Source organism: Labrus bergylta, chromosome 6 (assembly GCF_963930695.1).
Source record: "Labrus bergylta chromosome 6, fLabBer1.1, whole genome shotgun sequence".
NCBI lineage: Eukaryota > Metazoa > Chordata > Actinopteri > Labriformes > Labridae > Labrus > Labrus bergylta.
In genome coordinates this window covers 11,454,424-11,479,425 of record NC_089200.1, presented here as the reverse complement: position 1 = coordinate 11,479,425, position 25,002 = coordinate 11,454,424, and the positions used below count along the sequence as shown (strand labels likewise).

At 40.0% G+C, this 25,002-nt stretch overlaps 1 protein-coding gene across 3 annotated transcripts; it reads left to right on the top strand.

Annotated features, from left to right (window-relative positions):
• Window positions 1-8,808: 8,808 nt before the first annotated feature.
• lhx9 (LIM homeobox 9) lies at window positions 8,809-23,050 on the top strand. 3 transcript variants are annotated; one of them, XM_020656711.3, is made up of 6 exons: window positions 8,809-8,940; window positions 12,399-12,695; window positions 13,588-13,790; window positions 14,952-15,307; window positions 18,778-18,980; window positions 19,560-21,682. In XM_020656711.3, the coding sequence occupies exons 2-6, from the start codon at window positions 12,522-12,524 to the stop codon at window positions 19,812-19,814; spliced, it is 1,191 nt and encodes a 396-aa protein (XP_020512367.1). In that variant the 5' UTR covers window positions 8,809-8,940; window positions 12,399-12,521; the 3' UTR covers window positions 19,815-21,682. The 3 variants fall into 3 exon arrangements, with proteins under 3 accessions (XP_020512367.1, XP_020512376.1, XP_020512384.1); XM_020656720.3 differs by lacking the exon at window positions 8,809-8,940 and having other exon boundaries at window positions 10,502-12,695; window positions 14,955-15,307; XM_020656728.3 differs by lacking the exons at window positions 8,809-8,940; window positions 19,560-21,682 and adding an exon at window positions 22,116-23,050 and having other exon boundaries at window positions 10,515-12,695.
• The last annotated feature ends 1,952 nt before the right edge of the window (window positions 23,051-25,002 follow it).

Below are 25,002 nucleotides of genomic sequence, written 5' to 3'. Positions count from 1 at the left end.
GTGTATATGCTGTATATGGTTATGTATGCGGGGGTCACACACCGGCATACGTGTTCGTATGTCATGCTAATTAAATAATAATATCTTCATTATGTTCAGGCAAAGAAGCAGATGTATGTCGACCCTTCAAGTGGGTACAAGGTGTTCACGGAGCATGCCCACCTTCAGAGAGGGAAGTGCTGTGGCAGCGCGTGCAGACATGTGAGAGCTTTTGTTTTTCTCTTTTTACCTCGATGTTTGTTTGTACATTTAACTCTCTTTTGTTCTGTGCATTGTTGTTGCTGTTTACTCCTGTCCCTTCTGCTTCTCTATTCCAGTCCCTGTTTTGTAAAAGTTTTCTAAGAGTTTTAATTTGACACCCCCAAAAATACACAGAAAATGTGAAGACAGCCTGTTAACATGCTCATCAACCAACGTTTTGTCTGTGGTTCTGAAATGAATGAGACATTGGTTTAATTAAGAAACAGAGCTACAGCATATGTATGTATATATATATATATATATATATGTATAAGTGCTTAATAAATCATTATGAAACGACCTCAATGATCTGTTAACATTCTGAGGTTACAGCCGATATGATACATGCTTCTCAGAGAACAATGGACGAAAGTAAATACATTGACCTTTGAAAGATTAGACTGCTTATATGTAACAGATGTTTCTCATAATCACCAGTAAGGATATATATCTTATATCTCAAAATCTTGAAATGAATGATTCTTAAGGTCCCTTCCAAGAGAGCATTGTCACCTAACTATTCACGGGGGTGTGAACATGCTGTTTTTATATTAAACTTCCTTTTTTTAGAACTCTGTTACGTAAATATTCAGTTTTATAGCATGTTAATCAGTAACACAATTAGACTCGACAGACAGCAATAGGTTGAAAAATCCAGAATATGACATCTCAGACAGATAATGAGCATTTATGTGTATACAAGTATTACAACTCCACATGCAGGTTTGATTAATGAGAGGACAGTAGTGGGTTGAATTCATTGTGTTGGATCAGCATTAGTTAATGGTTATTTGAACGTCATTGCTAGAGGTGGCCAAAAAAAATGATTTATATAAAAATCGAGATTCTTATCTTCTGAGATTTATAACATCCAAAAATCGATTTATTTATTTTTTGGCTAATTATTCACTCCCTGCTTAGTGCTAAGGCTAGCTCTTTAACTCAGTAGAATGCCAAATGGAGCAGCAAGAAATTCAGCCAGTCTCACAGATGACTGGAGGAGATCCTGAAGTATGTACTAATTCAAAAATAGATTTTGAATCATGAATTCAGAATCGTTTTTGAATCAAAAATAGGTTCTGAATCGAATCCTGACCCCAAGAATGGACATTTAATTTTTTTATTTTTTTATGTAACCTTTATTTAAACAGGAAAAAGTCTCATTGAGATTAAAAATCTCTTTGAAAAGAGCGTCCTGGCCAAGACAGGCAGCTGCACAATTACAGGGTTTCAGACATAAAACACTTAACAACAACGAACATAAACACAGGAATCACAAAAATAACCCTTCGTTGGACTCTGTCATAAATTGAATAAAATCGTAAGACACCCAAAGATTCCCAGCCCTAATCATTGCTTTCTTGTTTATGAAGTCATCAACTGAGAGAAGGAGGATGATGGATCTTCTGATAGTGCTTGTGCAGTTAAAATATGACACAATGTTTCGGCAGACCGTGATGACATTTTCTAATGCCTTCGATGTTAATATTGACATTATTTTAGAAGCGTGTTATGAATACTTTTCTTGATACATGGCAGGAGTAAACTATGTAAAATGGACAGTAAAACTTGATGCAGACGACGATCAACTGTAATATTAGAGGGTCTTGTTGCATTCACGTAGTTTTATGCAGTCTACAGTCTGGACCCCTAAGGAAGAACGAACAGTCCAACAGAATAGCAAGAGGAGGAAATATTAGTGTGTCTTTTTACCAATTCTCTGTGTTGTTTTCTTCTTATATGAGGAACATAAAATGTTTGAAAAATGTTACATGGAGGGCAGCAAATTGTATAATTTCACTATGGCGGGCAATCTGGTCTTTGTTTATTGTGGCCCATACACTCTGCTGACCTCACCTACTATTTAACGTCCTGCTCTGTATTCTCTGTATTGACATCTGGTTTGTTTTCTACCATTCCTTGGATCCATGTGAATGCAGCAGTCTGCTCGCTACAGACAATGATGCTAATGACGCTTAATCTTGTAAAATATCTGGTGCATTCGGTAACCCCCAATGTTTTTATGAGTTTATTAACCAGTGGGGAAACTTTTCTCACTGTAGAATAAACAAGACCTGGGCTGCGGGAAGAACGGCGTTCGTTATGCATTTGAAAAAAACAATTTCCTGAACCAAACCCAACACAAATTTAAACCCAGAGAGCAGAAGTGGTTTATGGTTTTCTCTTTACGATATTCGCTTAAATATCAACAGGGGGGGGAAAACAGCTTTTAATTGTGTTGAATAATTAACATTTGATCCGACGGATGTTTGAACCTACTTATTACCTTTTACAATTAAGCAGGAATCAATCTTAAGTGTTTTGTTTTCATAGTTAAAATGTTTTTTGGTAAACATCTGAAAATAGAGGTCGATATTGACACAGAAGGGCTTTTAGGAACAACTGATTCCATCCCATCCCGTTCTGTTTTTCCCTCCTTTTCTCCCCTGGTATGCTGTGCTCTCTACACATGTCAGTGTCTCCCTCTCTGTGTGACTGATGTTCTGCTCCACATGCAGCCATTTAGCACCATTTCATTATTTCATTTCCTCCTCTAGTGTCCATATGGCCAAGTCAACGTGAAGGACCCTGCCATGAAGAAACACTTTAACTCTCTGTTTTATGTGTAGGCCTAACATGACAAAGGTAAAATCTTTGTTTAGAATGGTTCCTTATCTTCAGACTGTCGTCATTTGGACGTCTCGAGTGTCATTTTTTTAGCAGTGTACTAAATGATGAAATATAGATAGCGTCTGTGCAATACCTATCTCCTTTGAGTCACTAAACTGAGGATTGTTTTCATACCAAAAAAAAAAGTATGAGGATTTGTTCACTAGAACCTGATGTGAAATAGTGTTTTATCAAATTGTTTTTCTAATGTACTGTACTTCTCCAATGTCCAATGAAATGCCTTGAGCTTCATTTCTCGTTTTTCTTTACGAGTATTTGATATTTTGTGGTGTTTGTCTTCTCTGATGCATTTACAAAGGTGGTGGGAGTATGGAGATGAAAACTGAAAGAGCATTTTAGATCTTCGCCCTCCAGATAAAGGGCATATAAGCGAAAGTAGCTGCAGATAGTCAGATGGAGTCTTGTGCTCTTTTGTTTTGCATCTCTTGTTATTTTTTCTCCCAAATGTACGACTGTATGAATATTAGCATTATTTACACCACACAAGTGCTTGACTGAACTGTCTACCTTTGACTGAAACACTGTGTTGTTAAAAATAGGCGGGGACCAGGGGTCAGCCCTTACACTTGGCTGCGCTGCTTTTACACCACTTGATGGAATCAGGCTGTTAACAAACATGCCGTGGACATCAACAGCAGCCCTCCCCACCGGACCTGCAGCTCAGCCTCCTGGCAACACTTGGCTAAAGCAAGCTCTCCCCGCGGCTGCTCTCCCGAGCTGCAGCCTAATGAACTCCTGGGCCCTCTTCTCCCAGCCCTGCAATACATCAGCTCATGTTCTCCAGCATGTTTAGACGCACACATGCATACAAGCAGTCTTATTCCATCACAACACCCCGTGGCTCCTAATAGGCCAATATAGAATAAAGGTTGCACTAAACGCTGCACTTTGTAGCCCACAGTAATAGCACAACGTAAGGTCAAGCGCTCATGCACCACTACCTGTGCGTGCAAGAGCTGTTCAGGAAAGATGTGCCACTTGATTTGTGATTTGTGAGTGCATGTGGGAAGGCATCGCAATGCCTTCAGGCTCTGGCTCTGAACCTGCCACACACACTCACCCATCTCCGCCTGATTGGGCAAACAGCGTTGGGATGAGAGGATGTGTCTGCCGTTGAATTCTGTTGCAGCCGCCTTCCGGCACGGCCACAATTTTCCCCGGCAGGTGGGTCCCAAAGGCAAGTGCTTAGTGATAGGAGCAAAGCCCTGTGAGCGGCTACAAGGAGATTCATGATCTCAACAGTGCTGGGGAGGACAGGTTCTTGGGGACGCGTCGTCAGGCGGGATGAGAGGCGAATTTATTTGGTGGTATTCTAAACCGAGGCAGCGGAGCGTGCGGCAGCAACATTTCTGCAGCGGGACGGTGAAGGTGTCACACTCATCAAGTACCTGGGCCCGCTCGCCTGCTGCGGCTCTGCGGGTTTTTTGCCTAGGGACTTGTCTGTCACATTAAAGTAGATGCATTGCCATTCAGGGCCTCGGCGGTCCCGCAGCCTGACCATGAAATAGGCCAACTTTCATGTCTGCCTCATCCTTCCACGTCTTCCCAATCCAGTGATGGCACAGTTTGATTTTTTTTTTTTTTTTTTTTACCATGCTCGAGTCTAGCAGTTGGTGAAGGAGACACAAACAACGCAGCAATGCCTTCAACAGATTTATGCAGAAATTAACTTGGAAACAGCCCCGCCTTCCCCATCAGTTCGGTCTCAAAAGTACATTTCAAGAATAGTGCCCTTGAGTATGTCATGCACTTTCACAATAAGAGACCTTTTTATGCAAATGTCCAACATTTCTCTGATCTCTTGTATCTGGCTCATCTCGTCTTAAGTTCATTTTAGCTGATTTAATTGTATTTGACAATTATAATAACATGAATGCCAGCTTTTAGAAAATTCCCTAATTGACATGTTAATTATTGAAACAATGGTTTTTGAATTTGGCTTGGTTGTAGAATAGAGGTTGAGTTACTTTACATTTTTAAAAAGTTTATTTTTCAGTAAACTTTAAAAAAAAAAAGCAAATGCACACATGTAGAACCACACACGCACATACAGAGACACTTGTATTCCCTCAGTGCAGATGTGCTCCCAAGCCACTACAGCACATCAGACGTGAGGTGTTTATTTCAGGCATTTTGGACTGAACATCTCTGACCTTCAGCCACAGCATATGCTGAGCTGGAGCAGAGTGGCAGCTATACACTGTGTGCCTTTCTGCAGGACGATGCCACTAGCCGCAGAGAAAGGGAGAGCTGTCCAGTTTGGAACTGTGACCAGACAGGCTCGAGTCACCACCAGTTGACAGGCCAAGCAGCCCCTCCTCCCCTCCCCCTCCGTCTCAAACAGGCGCAGCAGCCCTGCGGCCAATGGCCCCAACCACAGTCAGTTACAGTGTCTCCATCACTGCTGGCCAGACCAGCCAGGAGCTGACAGAAGAGAGTTGGCGGGGGAAAAAAACAACTTGAGTGTCAGCCGTATGATGGCTGAAAGGAACATCAGTCTCAGCAATTGGCCGAGCAGCGCTCTGCACGTTTGTGTGCGTGTGTGCACATGTGGAAATGTGCGCCCGTGTCTTGATATTCAAGCAGCATTTGAGCAGCCCCTACATCAACGTCTGGTCTTTGTACACAGACAGTGTCAGCTCGCCTCAGGGCAGCAGCCTCCACAGTGGTCATATGGACAACCAGATCCCTGTGGTAGAATTAGTGATAAAAAACACACGGCCACTGAGTGACAGTCAGCACGGCAGATTCCTTTGGACAGACAGGGCTGCAAATAGCACAGAGGAGCACTTCCTCCCTCAGACCGCAACTGGTGGTCAGGCTCATGCCAGGCCAAGCCGAGGTCGCCAGATGAGCCCACATAAAAGGAGAGTCAGGGGCAGAGCGGGCACCTAAAGAGCACTTTGGCCTGTTTATTTCCCTCCTGGTTCCACATCAAAGCAGCAATATCTGTGATTTCTCTTCCACATTTAAAAGGCAAGTAATGAAATTGCTTCTTCTTTTTTTTTTTTTTTTTTTTTAACTTTCTAACCTCTAACTCATCTCAAATTGTGTTCCCTGCTGTCTTCAATGAAGGGTTGAAGTAGGAAGTGTTTGAAAATGTAACACAAGCATCACCTAAACCAGCGTGTTTCCTCACATAAAGCCGCTTTGCCCCATAAGGTTATATAGCGATAAAGAACATCCATCTATTATGTTTCCATGTCCTTTCTAGTGTGGCCAGATATGGACTAATATGCACACCATTCCCCTGGAGGATATGCTGTCCCCAATGGAGATGGGGGGTGGGGTGTGTGTGGAGGTGGCGGTGTGCTGTCGGTGCTGCTCTGAAGGCAGGGAGGGGAGGCAGGCAGCAGTTGGTGTGCAGGGAGCAGAGGCTCAGGCTGGCTAGTTAAGAGCTTCCCTCTCCTATCCTCCATCTGCCAGGGACCGGGGCTGTGATTTGAGCTCCAGCAGAGCAAAGCAGGGAGGAGATCGAAGGAGGGAGGAGGGTGGATGCAGGAGGGAGGTAGGGAATGGGTGGTGTAGAGTAGAGGAGGGGGAGCATTGGTTGGAAGAGACAGAAAAGGGAAAGTGGTGGTGGTGGAAGGGGGGGAGTGGGAGGAGGAGGGAGGAAAAGTGAGGATGGAAATGAAAAACTATAAAAAGGGGGAAGATTGAGACACTTTAAAAATCCTATTTAAAAGCTTTTTCTTGTCTAATATTATTTTTCTAAATCATGGTTACACATGTTAATTACAGGTACCATATCCCACCATTGCAAGTGCATTTTTTGATATTTCCTCCCTTCCAATAAGTCTGAAGCCATGTCCTCTGTGTTTGTAAATATTTCCAGGATGTCTCACCATCCTCACTCACCCACCTACCCCTGCCAGGCTCATGTGACTGGGATACAGCTTTTACAGTGTGCTCCTCCCTCCGTTCCTCCTCCCCCTCCTTCTCACACCCCCCTTTTCCCTTCTTCCCTTCCCTTCCCTTCCCTTCCCACTCCTCTCCTTCACTCTGTTTAGCCCATGGTTCCCTCAACCACACTGGATCTTCCTCCTCCTTCACCTCTTCCTCCTCCTTTTTCCTCCAGCTCTGCTCCTTTTCTGGCCTTGCTGTGGGAGAGACTGAGTCCCTGAGTGTCACATGAGGTGACCCAGAAATGATAACTCCAGATGAACCCTGGATGTGTGGTAATCTACCCAGCATGCCCTAGGAGCCAGGCAGGAAAGCAGGCAGGCGTCCCGGTATGATGCTCTATCTGTGGTTTCACTGCTGAAGCATGCATCTGGGTATCATGCTTGCAGAACGCTGTGTGCACGGTACCCGCAGTGGTACACAGTGAAATAGATCTCAGTGCCGTTGCATTATTGATGAGATACATTGTGATGTCAGCCCAGGCGGAAGCAGCAAAGCAAAATGACTGTTAGCAGTGTGGCTGGTTATCATTTATGCAGGCAGTACAGAGGTGTAATTAATAGTCACTCTTTTCGCTCTCATCCCTGGTGCTCCCTCACACACTGTTCTATTCACTGGTTGTCAATTTAAATCTGTCCATCTGTACCTCAGTGAGTTGTATTCTGGATGACCTCTCTTTGTCATGTTAACTGTGATTATTAAATTCAAACAGAAGCACCCTACAGTTTACATCGTTTATCATCAATGATATTACCTAATTGTATCCACTGTCTTATTGTTTAGCCTGTCAGCTGAAAAACAATCCAAAAATGCACAGGAAATTACACCAATTACTGAACATTATATAATAAGGCAAAGGGTTACTGTTTTACCACCGAACTTGGAAAAAAAGTTACACAATAGGCACAATCAAATCATCCTCAAAGAGTTTGCATAATCAATATTTACCAGACATTTCAGATTATTAAAATAGGGGAATCATCCATTTTCAAAACTTCCTTATGCATCAGATTTTGCAACATCGGGCCAAATGTGTGCACAATGGTACGTGGCTAAATACACTAAATATTTCAATTTAATTGATATAGAGTTTGTCAAGTCGACTATTCATAAGAGCAAGGTGAAGAGGAGCACAGCTCAAGGGGAATTCGAAAATTAAAATAGTGTTGCTATTTTCTAAGTAGCCTGTTTATTGATTGTTACCAGATTATTATTTTTTTAAACCAGGGAAGTTACATAAATTCAATTTGGATTATTCTTAAACACAGCATTTCCTTTTTAAAATGTTTGTACTGTTTAATTGAAACCCCAAACTGCTGTTTGCAGACTTGCAGTAATTAAGGGAGTTAGAATATGCAAATGTGAAATGACTGGGCATTTTCATTTTGAAATTAATTTCGATTGGATTTCGTTCAACAGTCTTTGTGTTGTTTTTCACATCTTTGTCAGACTGATTGATCCTCGTTTGTCTGTAGACGTCTGATTATTAATTCTCACACAAACCTCAGCTCTCACTCACACTGTAAACCATACAGTATCAACTCATGTTGCATTAATGCGATACGTGATATGACATTTCCTTTGATACATTTTAAGACATAAACGCCCTTAAACCCATCCACAACTTTGATTTAAAATTTCGGTTTCCTCTTCTTTAACTTCTATAAAATCATACATTGTTGAAAAGGATCCAAACGAAGACGTGCAGATTAAAAGGGAAAATGTCTAGTTTAATTGAAATACTACTTAGAAATTATTGTAAATAATCGGATTTTTTGGGCGAAAACTGACTCCAGATTAGTTAATGTATCATTAATTCCCATCACACAGTGTAACCTACATGTTGAGAAGGCCATTGGCTCGTGGCTTCCCATTTCTCTGTGCGTTATTGTGCGCGCGCTGTGCTGTGTCGAGCCCTGCCTGCATACGGGAGAGGAATATTTAAATGTCTTGTGTTTTAATTGACGCTCAAACTCCAAGTGTGAGCTCAGAAACGAGGAACAGCCCCCATCTACCGGCAGCGTCTCCTCCTGTCTCTCCTGTGAAGAGCGCGCAGTCCGGAGCTGCTCAGCCTGCACGCGGCACAGGGATCTCACACAGTCTCAGGTAGGTTAGAACATTTTAGATCTTCTTTTGGAATATAACACGATTTAGAAGATTCTCGAACAAAAAACGGAAGGGAAGCGCGACGAATCTGCTGCTTGATAAATACAGTGTCAAGGAATATATTCTCCGAGGTTAAACAGAGATGTGGTGCAAAGGAAATGATTTTAATTTATTTATTGATTGAATGTTTTAAAACAACATCTTCCCACCGCTTGAAATAAATGCGCAAATAGGCTACATAATTGCAGTTTGTGGTACCAAAATCATGCAAGTGATTGGGAGAGTGATAAATATGACGCCTTGCACGAAATATCGGTTAAGCAATTTTGTTTGATTTTCGGGGAACAAAAACATCGGATAATTTAATTTCTTATGTTTTATGTCAAAAGTCAGGGCCATCCTGTATTTACATCCCATTTTAAACATGGCTGTTAGTAGCCTACCGTCGTTATTTAATTTTCAAACAGCGTCAGCAGGTTTGAAAAGAGGGCTCAGTTTAATGTAGGAAAATAAGATGAAATTGTGTCTTTTAAAGAGTTAATTTTCTCGAACAATATCGTGTATGAAAAAAACAAGGGCAACTCATTCTAAATAACCCAACGAAAAATGACATCGCAAATGAAATGAATCTTCATCTATGAATTTAAAGCAACTAATCTAATGTGATGTGTAACATGCACGACTAGTTTATTTAAGTAATAGGAGATATTTAAAAAAAAAACACGTTTCAAATGAGAACTGCTCATTTCTGGAATAAACAGGCTAAATATCGTGACGTTTTCTGTTTTTAAAGTGGTATTTTGTGAAATAGGTTTGGATCCTATATGTGCAGACTTGTGCAGAAAAAAACAACAACATCAAATTGATGTGAAATGATAAAACAAATGATTGTATACTTGCTTTCAGTAAATATCCTAATTATCAGATGCAAAGGCAACAAAACAAGACGAGAAGACAAAAGACGTGATTCCCTCAGCTCCTTGGTGTTCACTGACACATTGTTAAAGCCTCTTCAGTCAAATGAAATGTCACTGCTGGAGGCAACGGGTTAAAACACTACTCCTTATCGACATTAACGATATGATAGATTCAGATCTGACTGTGCGAATAAATCACATTTCTACAATTAGAAGTCGCCTTTTTGGTTCTTAGTGAAGGAAACGGATTAAATATGTCACACAGAGCTGCATGAGTTGCTCTCTCTGCTCAGGGTGTCTTTGTCCAGGTGAAATGAAACCCGCTTGACTTTTCTGGCGACTCTTTTCGACGCTCTGGGGCGCAAATGAACGATATGCTTTTCTAAACAGCTCCAGGTCCAGCAGTCCATCCATGCAGGAGGGAAAGAAGGAGGGTTCAAGTCTCGTCTCATAGCGCTGCTATCAAGGGGCCTCCAATTAAAGTCAACACAACTTCATGGGTGGGGGGGGGGGGGGGGGGTATTGGGAGGCAGGGTGGGGGGTGATCCTGTTGATGGTGGGGTGCACATGATAATGTAACACGTCCTGAGATGAAGCATCCACACCTGCACACACACCCCCCCCTGAGCCTCAGTAAATCTATTAATGGGCGCAAAACTACGTCACAGCTCCAACCAGTGTAATTCTTTTGTTTTCTGGAGAATTGTTCAGCCATCGAGCTCGTTATCTGGATTTTGCAAAAAAGTAAAACCCTGTGTTGTGTGTCAAAATGAAAAAAAAACCCTCGAGCTATGTCATCATATTTTGGCCTGTGAATGGGACACTAAAGGCATTAAGTCTGCACGACTTTATACGACTTTTCACACCCTTTAAATCTGACACAATTCAAGTGTAGCCCCACCGTCGCCTCCATCACAGCCTAAATAATAGGAAGTCAGCTATACTGGATTTTTTTTAAAACGCGAATTTGGAAGAACACAACAACTCGTTTTGGTTTGACAATTAAATGCCTTATGCATGCTTTTTGCATAGCCTAAAATTGACGAAATATGTTGGAAGCCAGGGTCCCTGATCTATGAACACCGGATCAATTCTCCTACATGTAAACAACTTCTTATTCATGACTGGAAGAAAAAATGCAGGGAGGCTGGTAATAAATGGTCACCAGTGAATAACTGCAGTTTAACAAGCATTTAATGGAGAAAAAAATGACTGCACCAAAAAGGCTATTTAATCTCTTCTGATCTAATAATATAAATTTGCTTCATCACCTGCTCAAAATAAGGCTAATTTGGGGCGACAAACAATTAAGCAAAATAGTTTTTAAGTAATTTAAACAGTAAATCAAACATACTTGATAATATCGAATCTTGTAGGCCTGTATCGTTTACAGTTAGCCTAAGGAAAAATCGCTTTTTTAAAACAAAATCGCACTTATCTGTGTAAAAAAATCTTGTCTTGTCAAAATGTTTAATGTAATCTGTCCCCGCCCTCTAGCCTATCACTGATCACTGCCCCGCCCCAAACAATACATTTATATCACACACGCACACACACGTACACGTACACAAATGCAAACACAAATTCACAGGCGCGCACACACACACACACACACACACAGACACACACACACACTCACACACACACACACACACACACACACACACAGTGCATCTTATTTAAGGACAATCAAACACTAAAAAAAAATTAGTTAAAACTCTTAAATTGTGAAGCTTTAAAATGATAAAATTTCAATTTCCAAATTAAACCAAATGAATTATTCTCACATAACTCTCTATTGTAGAAACAGTTATATCTATTTCTGACCTTTAATTAAAAAAAAACTCTTGCACTTCTGATAGGCTACTCAGTGTTTTTTACAAGACAAGTTAAATATTTAAAAATATTTATTTGTAAAAAGATTTAACCTAAACTAATTTTGATCCTGTTTCACTGTATTTGTCAAAACTCCTCCTATATAAATGGGGAAATAAAAGTAATGAAAATGTCAATACCATAAAATATTGGTCCTTCGCGCAGCACGAATCTGAAGTTTTTGAGGGGAGAGTGACAGCTCTTTGTTGGTGAATAGAAATCAGTGGCGAGAGAGAGAGAGAGTGAGGGAGAGGGAGGGAGAGAGAGGGAGAGGGGAACTCCTCCTACCAAATTATTCAGACTGGGCAGGCTTTGCGGGCTCTTCACAAATAGGACACGGTTCTCAAATCCAGGCAGTCCCAACCTGACCTCCGAGCAACAAGGAACCCTGACTGGGAAAACCGGGAGAGAGAAATTACTTAAAAAAACAACAACAAAAACTTTGTGTCATTATTTTTGGCGAGTGTTTACACTGTAGCCCCCTCCCCTCCTCCCTCCCCAACACCACTACTTCTTCCACACCGGTTTGTCGCATCATTTGGACTATATATTTTTCCTGGAGGAGAGGCATTCACGAGCAGAAGGAAAAGCTAGTGCATTTCCACTAGCACCACTCCTCCTGTTCCACCCATGTTGTAGCTTTTCTTCGTTTTTCTTTTCTTCCAGTTGCCTTTGCACAGTGTGGAGGAGCTGATCTGAGTCTCTGGGGTCGAGTTGGTGTTGTGTTGCCTCCTTAAGAGCCCGTTTGGATGCGCTGAGAGAGCGGGGCGCAGCGCTGCAGTACAGTTTATGGAAGTTGTGGGCTGCAAGACAGAGGCAGGCAGTTGTACGTTGCGTCCAGGAGCCATGCTTTTCCACGGCATCTCCGGGGATCACATCCAAGGGATCATGGAGGAGATGGAGAGAAGGTCAAAGACGGAGTCGCGCCTGGCGAAGGGCATGCAGTTGAACGGGAGAGAGTCGGTAAGAGCCGACCTGTGTTTGAATACACATTTATAATCCTTCCTACGTCAAAAAACAAAACAAAAAAACGACAACTGTGCCACTGTTACCTTTGTAGAAGTAGGAAACTGATGAGGAGTTACTTCTCGTGTTAAATTATGTAAAAAAAAAATAGTTTAGTCTAAAATCATTAACCAAATCCAAATTTTTTCTGTAAGCCATTCAAGTTTGTATTAGTATTTTGTCAACGTTGAATTTTTTCAAAAGTAGCTGAAATAGCTGCAAAAAATGATAAACAGAAATGTATTTGCAGTTCACAAAAAAATAAAATAGAATCACAATTATTTCATCGAGATAATAAATAAAACATTTGACAGTGCATTCTTAAATTTAGTTTTATCTTGAAAGTTTATTAAATTTAGTTTTGGAAGTTACAAATCTACAAATCACCGTAGACAACGATAAATCACGCTGACTTATTCTTTATTATGCCTTCTTTGTTTTGTTCCTTTTGGCTATCTAAAACATAACTTTTACATTTCCTACTAAGAATGTAATTTCAAATTGGCCTATTTTATGTTTGCTTGTCTTCCCAGAAAATTGACTTTACAAATGTAGCTTGGCAGAACACATTTCTTTACTTTTCTTGACGGTGAGTTAGTTGCAGCGTCTCAGCTGTGTCATACAGTAGATGGTGGTTATTACTTCCTTCAGGGGGCCTGTGAACACACCGAGCCTGCATTAGTCTAAGAACATGTTTAAAGCGTCAATTTAAGGCCTCTTCTTTACAGATAAGAAACAATTTTGTTTTAGAATGCCACTAAAGGCCTGCATATCAACATTTACTTAACATTTCCCGAACAGTCTGTGTAAGGAAGTTGGCTTTGAGCTCTCCTCTCTCTCCCTGCTTTAGACCATGCCTTCCATGAGCCCGGAGAAGCCTGCTCTGTGTGCCGGCTGTGGTGGAAAGATTTCGGACAGATACTACCTCCTGGCCGTGGACAAACAGTGGCACCTGCGGTGTCTTAAATGCTGTGAATGTAAACTCGCGCTGGAGTCGGAGCTAACGTGTTTTGCCAAGGATGGAAGTATCTATTGCAAGGAGGATTACTACAGGTAAGAAAAATGACAGTTCATCACTCACCTTTACGCGCTCTGTTAGGCACACGCGCCTACACCCCTACACGTAGCCTACACATTAGTCTTTTAATCTCCAAGGTGTATATGAAAATGCAATTTAATTAATTCAACATTAAATGTACTTCAACTTTTGACCAAATGTTTGTACAGCCACTGCCAGTTCGAGTTTAACAGGCTGTGGCTGTTCAACCGGAATTATGTCGAAGCCTTATAATCCAATTAAGTCTTTTCTAGTCTGTATAAAATCATACCTGTCACTCAAGGCCCCCTGCATGGTTTTAATTAAAAAGAACTGATGATATAAAATTGTCACTGTATTTCTTTGTGATTTAGATACAGTAGTGTTTAGGCCTCTAAATGTAAGATAAACTACAACAGGCTAAGTGAAAGTGTGAATCAGCCTCAGAAACAAAGGAGTAGGCCTACACCATTGTACATTTGTGCCGTTTAAAAATGTTAATCAGTCTAATGGCTTTTAATCACAGGCAGCCTTTAGTCTGTCCCATAATGCTCCGCTATGGAAATCTGCTGTATGGTCCTATTATGTGCATAATAGAAAGAAAAAAAAAAGACATACATGAAAAAGGCCTATATCAAACCATGCACTACACTAGTGAAATAACCTTTGAAATAAGTGATGCTGTTAGTGGCTAATGTGTTAGCTGTCCCACCATTTTTAAGGTGGGACAAAAGGCTTGCTTAATAATTCTAGGCTTTCTAACTGATAGTGTAGAAGCAAATTTAACCTATTTAATGGGGGGGGGGGGGGGTATATTCCTGCAGGGAAAATATTTTTAGATTAAATAAAATCTGGCATAGTCATCACTTCTTTTCATACAATTCACTTAGCAGACGTTTTTTTTTTTTCATAGGCCAGGTGTGGCTAAATAACCTTGCGATGGTCCTGGATCATCTAACTTTTTTAGTAGGCTCATAAAGCTGGGTCAGATAGGCCTTTATTAAGACCCTTTCACTGAAATGCACGACAAAGGTAGTAGAGACAAAACCTATAGCAAGCCAATCGAAGCATGTTGCATGGTAGTGCATTTGTAGGTAAACCTACCTTGCCCTTACTTGTTTCGGTTTGTGTCATCTGGTCTCTATGTATGAGGAGTCTTGACAATTTGTCTGTTCCAGAAGGTTCTCCGTGCAGAGGTGCGCGCGCTGCCACCTCGGGATATCGGCCTCGGAGATGGTGATGCGCGCGCGAGATTCTGTGTACCATTTGAGCTGCTTCACGTGCACCACCTGCAACAAGACGCTGACTACGGGCGACCACTTCGGGATGAAGGACAGCCTGGTGTACTGCCGGCTCCACTTCGAGACCCTGGTGCAGGGACCGGACTACCACCCCCAGCTTAACTTCGCCGAGCTGGCAGCAAAGGGCGGCGGCCTCACCCTCCCCTACTTCAACGGTACCGGGACGGCACAGAAAGGAAGGCCGCGGAAGAGGAAGAGCCCGGCCATGGGGATAGATATACCGAGCTACACAGGTGGGACAGCATGCTATTCATAGCAGGAGCTCATGAGGAACGTAGAGAAACGTTACATATTACACAACAATTATAATGGTCTACTAAGGTTTTTCTTTTTGTTAGCCCGGCTGCAAAAGTTACTTTAGCATTTAATTGTTGGCCCCACTATTGTGTATTGAAGGGCCACATAGGTTTTTTTCTAGCACTTGGGCTATAATGCTAAATTCACCTGAAATGAAATACTACACCTTTCCTTATAAAGGTCAAATCCTGTTAAATCTCTCTGAAATAATTCAGTTGGTTGAAGGTTTTAAAGTTGCTGCTTTATGGTCGATATCCTTCACTAACAGTTATTACACTTTTCTGGTCGTTAATTTAATTATCTTATGAAAATGCATTAGGCTATAAAAAAAAAGTATTTTAATTTATATAACATAGCTCAAAAGCAAAGCTCAAATGAATCATGTAAAAAAAAAAAAAAAAAGGTTTAAAAAAAAAAAAACAGTGTATGTTTTCCATTACACAAGAGAAGCTCGCTGTTTAATGCAGCCGGCCCCTCAGTGCCCCAGCTGTAACAGCCGTGGATCCACCTTACATGTCTGATATGAATCAATCCATCTGTCATATTGGCAATGCAAATATAGGTGAGCGTTGCGAGTGTGTGTCTGCGCCCGCAGCGATTGGCTAATTGATCTGCAGCAACTGTCCACGCGCCTTGAACGCACTGATTTCGTGCTTTAAACTGTGGCGTGCGTTGATCGAAATTTGACCTTGCTGACAACGTGCCCTCGACTTTTATAATTAAGACTAATTCAGGTCAAAATAAATGCAAATGAGAATTTATAGTTTGGGATGAATAGAATGGTCAAAATAAGTAAGTTTAACTGAAGAAAGAAGGAGCGGCGTAATCACAAAAATAAGTCTCTGTTAAAAGTAGGTTTCATCTACAATCATGCATTGAAACGCTAAATGGTGTAACTTCCCCCCCCCCTCCTCCACCACCACCACCACCCCCGCAGCGTCCCTATTTTGTTGTCGCTTTCTGTGAATTAGTGTGCGGTTGAGAAAGTTTGTCATTGTGCGCCTAGTTTCCTCTGTTCCCGGTGAATAGAGAGGAATAAGGGTAATCTGCGCATTAATTGTTCTTCGTTAATTGAAAGTGACGTTGGAATCTCTGGCCTCCCGTGCGCCGGTCAGCACAGTTCTCAGGGAAACACAGAGCCGTGCACTGGGGCCTACTGCAGGGGACACAAACACTGTACAGTCAATCTCAAAGACCTCTAGTTTGTTATTCATAGAGTCACTATTCAAAGAGATTATGCAAATGTAAAGTTCTCATTGATGCCCTCATAGAAAAATAAATATTGTAGCACTATGATTTTTTTTTTAAAGCAAAGAATACCTATATAGTCTACCATAATAAATTATAAAAAGGAAAAATAATTTATAGAAAAATCCATAGAAAAAGACATAAAATACTGCAAGATGTCAGTTCCATGTAATTGCTTAACACAACAGACACAGCAAAGGTTCTGGTGGAAATGTTACATTTTTCATTTGGGATTGTTAGAATTAGAATGACATTTTATTTTTTTAAATTCAAAGAGAGGCTTATTTAGGGTTTAGTAATGGACTTTTGATTAACCTTTTAAGTTAAATGTTGTATTTTAATTGAATTCTTAGCCTAAAAAAAATCAAATCAGCCTTTAAAGTTTAAATTATACATTGCAGAAAATATAAATCAGATTTCTGGTATTATGGAATAAATGGAAGAGTTGTCTGGTATATTCTCTTTTCCTTGTTTCAGGGCTTGAATATGGCAAACATCCCTATTCTACCCTTCTCACAATACTCTCAGACTGTTCAGGTTAATGTTTCATTCTGCACATCAGGAGACTCATATTCCTGACAAATAGACTGAGGTTTTGTTTGAGGTTTTGTTTCTGCTTTAGCGAGCACATTCATGTTTGTTCTCACAGGGGAAAAGGTGTGGGTCCGCTGAGTATTGCACACCACTCTGTAAAGTTTGGTCTTGTTTGGATACAGAGACCCCTAGTGGGTAATATCAAGTGAAACACAATCCAGGGAAGGGCTGGAACAGAAAAACATACATGTCAGTGATTGATTATTTATGGTGTGTATGAATGTAACAAGAAGAGATGTCATGTAAGAAAAAAAAAACTAATTCAAGCCATAGCACATACCACAACATAAAACAGAAAAATATATACATCCAAGTTTGTTAAATCTCTGTCAACTTTGGTCACAATAGTTTGTTATTTAAACAAGTCATTCATTTTCTTAAAAGTGTTTGAGCCATATCCTGGCGATGAAATGTTGGTTAAATTAATTTGATATTTTGTCAGCCACAGAGAATAAAAACTAAACAGCGTTGGGTTTCAAAGAGACGATAAAATCAGCACAATTGACTTTATATTCAAGAACTATTATGCAAATCATTTGCTGGCTAGATTTCCGTTCTATTTGCTTTAATATGAAATAACATTCTCTCTGACCCGTTCCACCATAAAAGTACATGCTACCAAAAAAAGCTAAATCAGTACACAGTTATTCATTCTAAAAGTTGTACACATGAGTTGCAGCTTTACAAACATTCGACAGTCTGTCACAGGCTAATTAATAATAATTTCCCGTAAGAATTCTCTGTCACAGCAATTTAGCTAAAATTGAATTTATTCTACAATTTAACTGTGCACTTAACTTTAAAAAAAATATATATTTCATTTATTTAAGAAATGTGATGAAAGGTTTAATCTGAACCGTTTAACCAGATGTTTAGCCAACCATGCTTTAAATTTACTGAATCCATTTTTACCATTTCACCATCTCGCAGTGTTTTTGCATTAGCGGTTGTTCGCTGAAAAATGAAGCCCATTAGGACGATTAGTCTTTGCAAACACAAGCAGAAATCATTTAGCTCGCTCCCAGTGCTGCTTTAAAAACATAATTTTAATTTAAAAAAATTAAATCTCATAACGCAGGTTATATTTAAAGGTGAGACACTTTTTAGTTTAGTTATTTCAATATGTTTCTTGACTTTTGTTCATTACAACTCTGGCATAAGAAATCGGTTTACAAGCGGGTCAATGGAAATATATACGCTTCCTATAATCAAGTTCATTTGCGACGGCCACTGAATTCAGCCTTTTTTCCATTTAAAGTCTGATCCTGTTGAAGGATATTACGTTTGATCAAAGGCTATTTGAGTTTTAAGTTGAGCTTTTAAACCATTTTGAATGTATTAGATTAAAGCAGATTGGTCCTTTGAATAATGTCATCTGTGGAGTAGTTGAGGGATATGCTTCATTACAATTTGTTTGACCATCACTTCTTTTTGTGAAATAGTCAAATTTAATCTGGACTCAAAAGGTTTAATTTGAAGAAAAAATAAATCTCTCGCAGAGTTAGGAACGTTTTGCAGTCGTTCCTCTCGGACTCTGACCCCGTTCTGCTCTCTGCCCTCTCAGGCTGTAACGAGAATGACACGGATCACTTGGACCGGGACCAGCAGGCCTACCCTCCATCACAGAAGACCAAACGCATGCGGACCTCCTTCAAGCACCATCAGCTGCGGACAATGAAATCCTACTTTGCCATCAACCACAACCCAGATGCCAAGGACTTAAAGCAGCTGGCCCAGAAAACAGGCCTGACTAAGAGAGTTCTACAGGTAAGCAGAGAGCCATGTCTTCTTTTGATCTGATCACCCCTATACCTATGTCTGCACCCCTCCCTCTCATTTCACACCAGTATTACCATCCAATTCATCTTTTTTTGGTTTTGTTTGGTCCATTTAGTCTTTAGATGTATATCCACGGGGTTTTACCTGAAATTTAGTAGATTCTGAAATGTCATTTTATTAAAAGAAGAAAGGAGAGAAGATGTACTTACCTTAAGTGTTAAAACATAGGTGATATGACTACTTATAAGAGTGCACTTGTTCTTTTTATTTGTGAAATGAAAGAGGGTGTAATACAGCTCTCTCTCAAAATAAACAGTTTAAAAATTCATTGTTTAATTTGCTACTAAAATTCCAAATGATTATATTCAGTGTTCAGGAGCTAACTGCTTCATTATGATCTGCCCCATAAGCTCAAAACATGTATTGGAAATTGCAATTAAAACATTTATATACATAAGACAAGGACAACTTGATACCCCAAAAGCTGTGATAACTTGATGTTTTGATATCTTTTAAAAAATAATCGTAAACGCAAAAAGTAAAAGCCACATTGGGATTGGTTTGCAGGTTTGGTTCCAAAACGCAAGAGCCAAATTCAGAAGGAACGTTTTGCGACAGGAGAATGGAGGTGTTGATAAGGCTGATGGCACCTCACTCCCTCCACCCTCATCTGACAGTGGGGCCCTGAGCCCCCCCTCCAGCGCGGCCACACTAACAGACCTGACAAACCCCTCTATCACTGTAGTGACCTCCGTCACCTCTAGTTTGGACAGCCATGATTCGGGGAGCCCTTCACAAACTACCTTGACAAACCTTTTCTAACAATCTAGAAGACTGATTTTTTTATCTGATTTATTTGTTTTCTTTTTTTTCTTTTTCTTTTGCCAATCTACATTTTATTTTTTTAAGTGACACCTTTAAATCTACCAGAGACAGCTCCTTGGAACAGAAAGTGCTGTACTGTGTACACAAACAAGAACAACAAGAGCAAGAACAGCAGCGACCACATTAAAACACATGGAAATCATTTTAATGTGTAGCATCTGAAACCACATGGCAGCCGTGTCTGTAGATGAGTTACAGTTTGCAGAGATTGATTCTGAATGGGACATTTTGAAGTCGAACGGATTTAAAAAATGTCATGGATTCCACAAACAATTCATCTGAAAAAAAACAACTTAACTTGCCGCTTGTCTGAAAAGCTAGATTGAATATTTGATTTGACTTTATTTGTACATTTGTATGGAATTATGATAAAACAAGTCCTCCTTAATTTATGGGTAATTGGTAATTTAAAAAATAACTTGAATATTTCGCCCTCAAAAACTTGTATGTGTATGCACTGTGTTCGCACTATCAAATTTGAAGATTTTGTTTGGTCTCTGTTTGGAAATAATTTGGTCAATAATTTTACAGAATGTTCTGTATTTGGGTAACTCCAGAAAACAGGCTTAATAACTTCCGAATGTTTTGGTCGTTAAGACCGAGTTGGATGGAATCAGGCATTATAATATCTCACAGAGCTACATGGAACGCGTCTAAACTTCAATTCTAACATCTAACCATCGTAGCTTATATGGCAGGTTGATGCTAACTCCATACATTTTGTCTTGGTTAATTTATCTACTGTGATTCAGATGAAAAAAAACAAGCAAATCACACATTCTTTACAGTGGTAACTGCTCAACATGTAATGCAGTCACATTCATAGAAATGATCAGAAGAGAAATTTGGATTGGAAAACAGTTTTCATGACAGAGCACTTTCTCAGATTTGTTGGCCTCATAGATTAACCGTAGTCAAATGGATAAACCTTAGCAAACATATCCATAAACCCACAGCTAAACCCAATTGCACAGTGACAATATACTGCCCAGTGAAAAGTGCATTATTGTTTATATCATGTTGCTCAGGGTAACAATGTGATTTTAAAAGGGAAAGGAGGAGGGTTTAGAAATGAAATGGTTTGCGACATTGCAGATTAGATTTGTAGAGCTGACATGAACATTCAAATGACCTCAGAAAGGCGGAGTTGTACGATGAGAGGCAGCCAGTGGGAAAATCATTGTCCATGTGTTCTCCGTTTTGGCCATATTTATACTTTCTTTAATGACACTTGCCACTGAACAGACCAAAAACATGTTTCTTCTGGCTGAATGATAGAGAGAAAAGAAAGACATCTTCAATGGAGTTGATACATTTCATTATGAGCGTCACTATTTGTTCTATTGTAGAACAAAGTGGTTCTCTAAATCTACTTATTGAAGTAGATGCCTAACTCAGTTCTACTATGTGCCTTATGCTATAACTTGGGAGAAAGTTTGTGAAATTCAGGATCTATGTGTTCTTTGTTAACTGATTCACATCCTTTTGACGCCTCACTAGTTTTGTACTGTTTTGCATCTTATTTCCGAAGATCTTTTTATGGTGTATCCTGTTAAAAAGGGGGCAGCGATGTCATAGAAAGCATTTGTGCACTCTTTCAGATATAGTTGGGTAATCCAAGAACCTTATATATTGATCTTCGTGTTAATAGTTGAGTACAGTAAGTGTTCTATCAAGATTGTCCATGTTTCCCTGTTTCTTGATAAAGATGGTGTATAGAAACTATTTCCCCTTAAATATTTATGGACCAAACGGTTGTTATATATCTTATTAAATTTGTGTGAATAAAAATACTTTGCTTTAAATGGGTTTTATTTTTCATTGCACTTGCCATTTTTTCTGTTCGATCTTAAATACAATTTTCGTTTATCACATCAACAAATGATAAAAGCTTTCAGTTATTAATGACCAGTTAAACGTCCTCATTTTTGCCTCCATTTTTAATTTCTATTCCCTATTTGATGATGTTTATGGTTTTTAATGTAATGCCCCATGGATTTGCATCTAAACCCTGCAGTCAAAAATATGAATTTGCTTTTTAATGCATGAACATGGCTTTAAAATTTAACTCAAAGGAATGCTTCAAAGCATATATTGATATATATCTATATACATTTATAGTTTATATATTTATGCATCGCATATTGGTAAGCCTAAAATGAATTAAGAGTAATTGCAGACCCAGTAAAGCCAGGTTGCTCTGTAGTTAATATATTCTTACTCTATCGTTTCTTTCAGGGAGAACAAATCTTGGGGCATTACAGCCATACATCCCGACGTTTGAAAATTCCCTAAAGTATTAAGAGAAGGGGAAAACTTTGATGGGAATTCCTCACCATTGAAGACAAAGACAATATTAGGATAAGATGATAGCATATTGAGAACTAATAAAACAACAGATGAAAAACCTGTTTCAGTAGCAAAATGTACAACAGATGATTTTTTTTTTTTTTTTAAACAAAAGTTTGTCCTGAATGTTTGAATCCATCAGCAGAGCATAGTCCACAATGTATAATATATATGACATCCATGTGGAAAAATAATCTCGCTGTATTGGAATAGTAAATGCACAAAATGATAATAATTGTATTGTAACATAATTTAAAAAAGGAAAAGGATGTGATTAAAAGACAGCAGGCATCCAACAGTGTGAAACAGAGACTGTATGGAATTACTGATACGGACACACACCCACACACACACACACACACACACACACACACACACTACATTCACAGCATTTCTCCCACTGCCTTGCTCCTATGTAAGCACAATATTTACAGTACAGTCCCTCAATCTTTCTTCAAACACACAGACACAAATGCACACACTTGCTGCTGCCCCCGTGCACCCCACCCCAGAATCAGCTTGCTAAATAGAAGTTTTCTTTTGTCACAAGTGTCATTTCGTAAACACATGGCCTCCTTGAAACTCGGCAGCAGGACGCCCATCAAATGTGATGAGTGTATGAAGAGGACTGCAGAGCTGGAGCTTTGCCATCTGGCTGTACCGAGGGAAGGAAGTGGAAAAAAAAACAAAGCAGATAAAGAAGAGATTCTCATTTTGCATGCGCCTCATCATCTTGTTAACATTTTTCCTTGAGATGTATATGATTTCCTTTGATTCATTGTATGATTCACTGTCAGCTGCAAAATAAAGTATATGAAACAATGTCCCTGATGCCCATATAGTACCTCAGTGGAAACTGCTCCTATAGAATAGAACTATTAATAGTATACAACACTTCTCTTAATTTGTCCAACACAAAAAGATTTACTAAAGTGTGGTCACACATTTGCACAAAAAATAATATCAGGCAGCTTTCTGTTAAACTGTTTGAGAATTCAACAACACATATGTAGTCAATAATGGAAAATGTCATTTAAGAACTGTAACATCAAAAAAAAAAATTACTGTTTCTGTTAGTTGCAGTTAGTGTTTGGCAGAACACTGTCTCATAAGTACGAACACTGGGTATGTATGCCATGTAAAAAAATAAAAAAGGTGTGCTCTGGAGATGAAAAAAATAGGGGGGGGGGGGGGCTGAAGCCACATGGGGACCAGTAAACAGGCTGGTGTTGAATTCCAACAATGTGGGAAACAGCAAACACTTCAGTCAGTCCAAAAGGAAACCACAGTAGGGCCGTGTTTGGCTGGGTCTGATGGGAGGACGACAGTGGGCGGTGCTGACACCACAGATCTACAGGGAGCAGGACCAGAGCAGAAACACAAGCAGACAAATACAGCCGGCCATGCTCAGTTCTGGTGCTGCACGATGAAAACTTTCTGGACATCATCATGGCCCCGTGTTGACAAGAATTTCAGGGGTTTGCTGCTGGGCTGGAATGCACCTTATCGGTATAATGTACGTGTGTTTGTGTAAGCAATGCCTGATCAGACAACGTCTTTCCAAATAGGATTGCTTAACCCCGATCCAGGCATTTGGAAAAAAACAAAACAGAGTTCAAACATTTGATGTGCCTGTGGCCTATTATCTTGTGGTAAGATCATACAATGAATCTGTGTCATAGTGGGATGAACTGATCTCAACCTGTGACACATATTTTGGATGAAAGTCAACGATGAAGTCATTTTTGGCTTTATGTGCAGAGATCTCAACAGGTAAGAAAGGCAGGCCTCTAGCAATTCTTCTCTGCCACTCCTTTTTCCTCCTCCTGGAATGGCATAACAGTATCATGACCTCACCAAAACACAGCTGACAGTCCTGTATGTTTAAGACACTGGCAGACTTTAATTATATCATCACACAGCTGTATTCAGCATTTGTTTTAAATTACTTTTATTGATTAAAAGGTAACTGAAATGCACAACCACCTATTGCTTTTTAATAAATGTGTTGTCAAACCGGCCAGTTAATAGGGCTCTGGTTTATACTTTTGCAGCAAAGGCCTGAAACCAAAACTGCCTATAAATGTCAAACAAACAATACCATGATACACACTTCACTGTACCTGTGATGAAAAAAATCTAATGATAAATACATAAATAAAAATAATTGGGAAATGTCCAGCATCAGTTGATCATGTTGCTTAATGACAACCACATCCTACAGTGTCCAACATTTTGAGTATCAAGGCTATTGAGGTGTGAGTTAGTCTGAATCCAGGTTAAAACAGCAACGTGTACATGGACCATTTTAGTAAACAGATAACTATAATCCACAGATGTTTGATGACAAACTGCTGAATAGGCACTTCAGGATAGTGTGTTTCTGTAGGCACAAACACTCAAACGGTCACACAGGCATTACCACACATTATATCCACAGGGTGACAGGCGACAGGGTCAAACAAAGTAAGGGATGATCACTGAAGCATAGGCCACACCTGCAGTTTATAGGTTGCTCTGATGGTGTTGTTTCTATGGTCGCTGCTGGTGTGTGTGTTATGTGTGTGTGTGTGTGATATTCTGCCAGTTCCGCCTCAGTTCCCTCCTCTCATTGCTAGGCGCCCATTTAACCTCACCTCACACACCAAACCTGCCTGCTAACACAAACACACGCCGGCACTGGGACACACACAGACACAGACACACACTCAGACAGATGTCAGAGGGGTGATGATGTGAATGAGACACAGTTAAACTGTAATGTGTGTGTTCATGT

Coding starts and splice junctions, on each gene's coding strand:
- lhx9 (XM_020656711.3), top strand. CDS start 12,522: ATGGAAGTTGTGGGCTGCAAGACAGAGGCAGGCAGTTGTACGTTGCGT. Junction 12,696..13,587: donor AGTTGAACGGGAGAGAGTCG/GTAAGAGCCGAC, acceptor TCCCTGCTTTAG/ACCATGCCTTCCATGAGCCC. Junction 18,981..19,559: donor TGACTAAGAGAGTTCTACAG/GTAAGCAGAGAG, acceptor ATTGGTTTGCAG/GTTTGGTTCCAAAACGCAAG.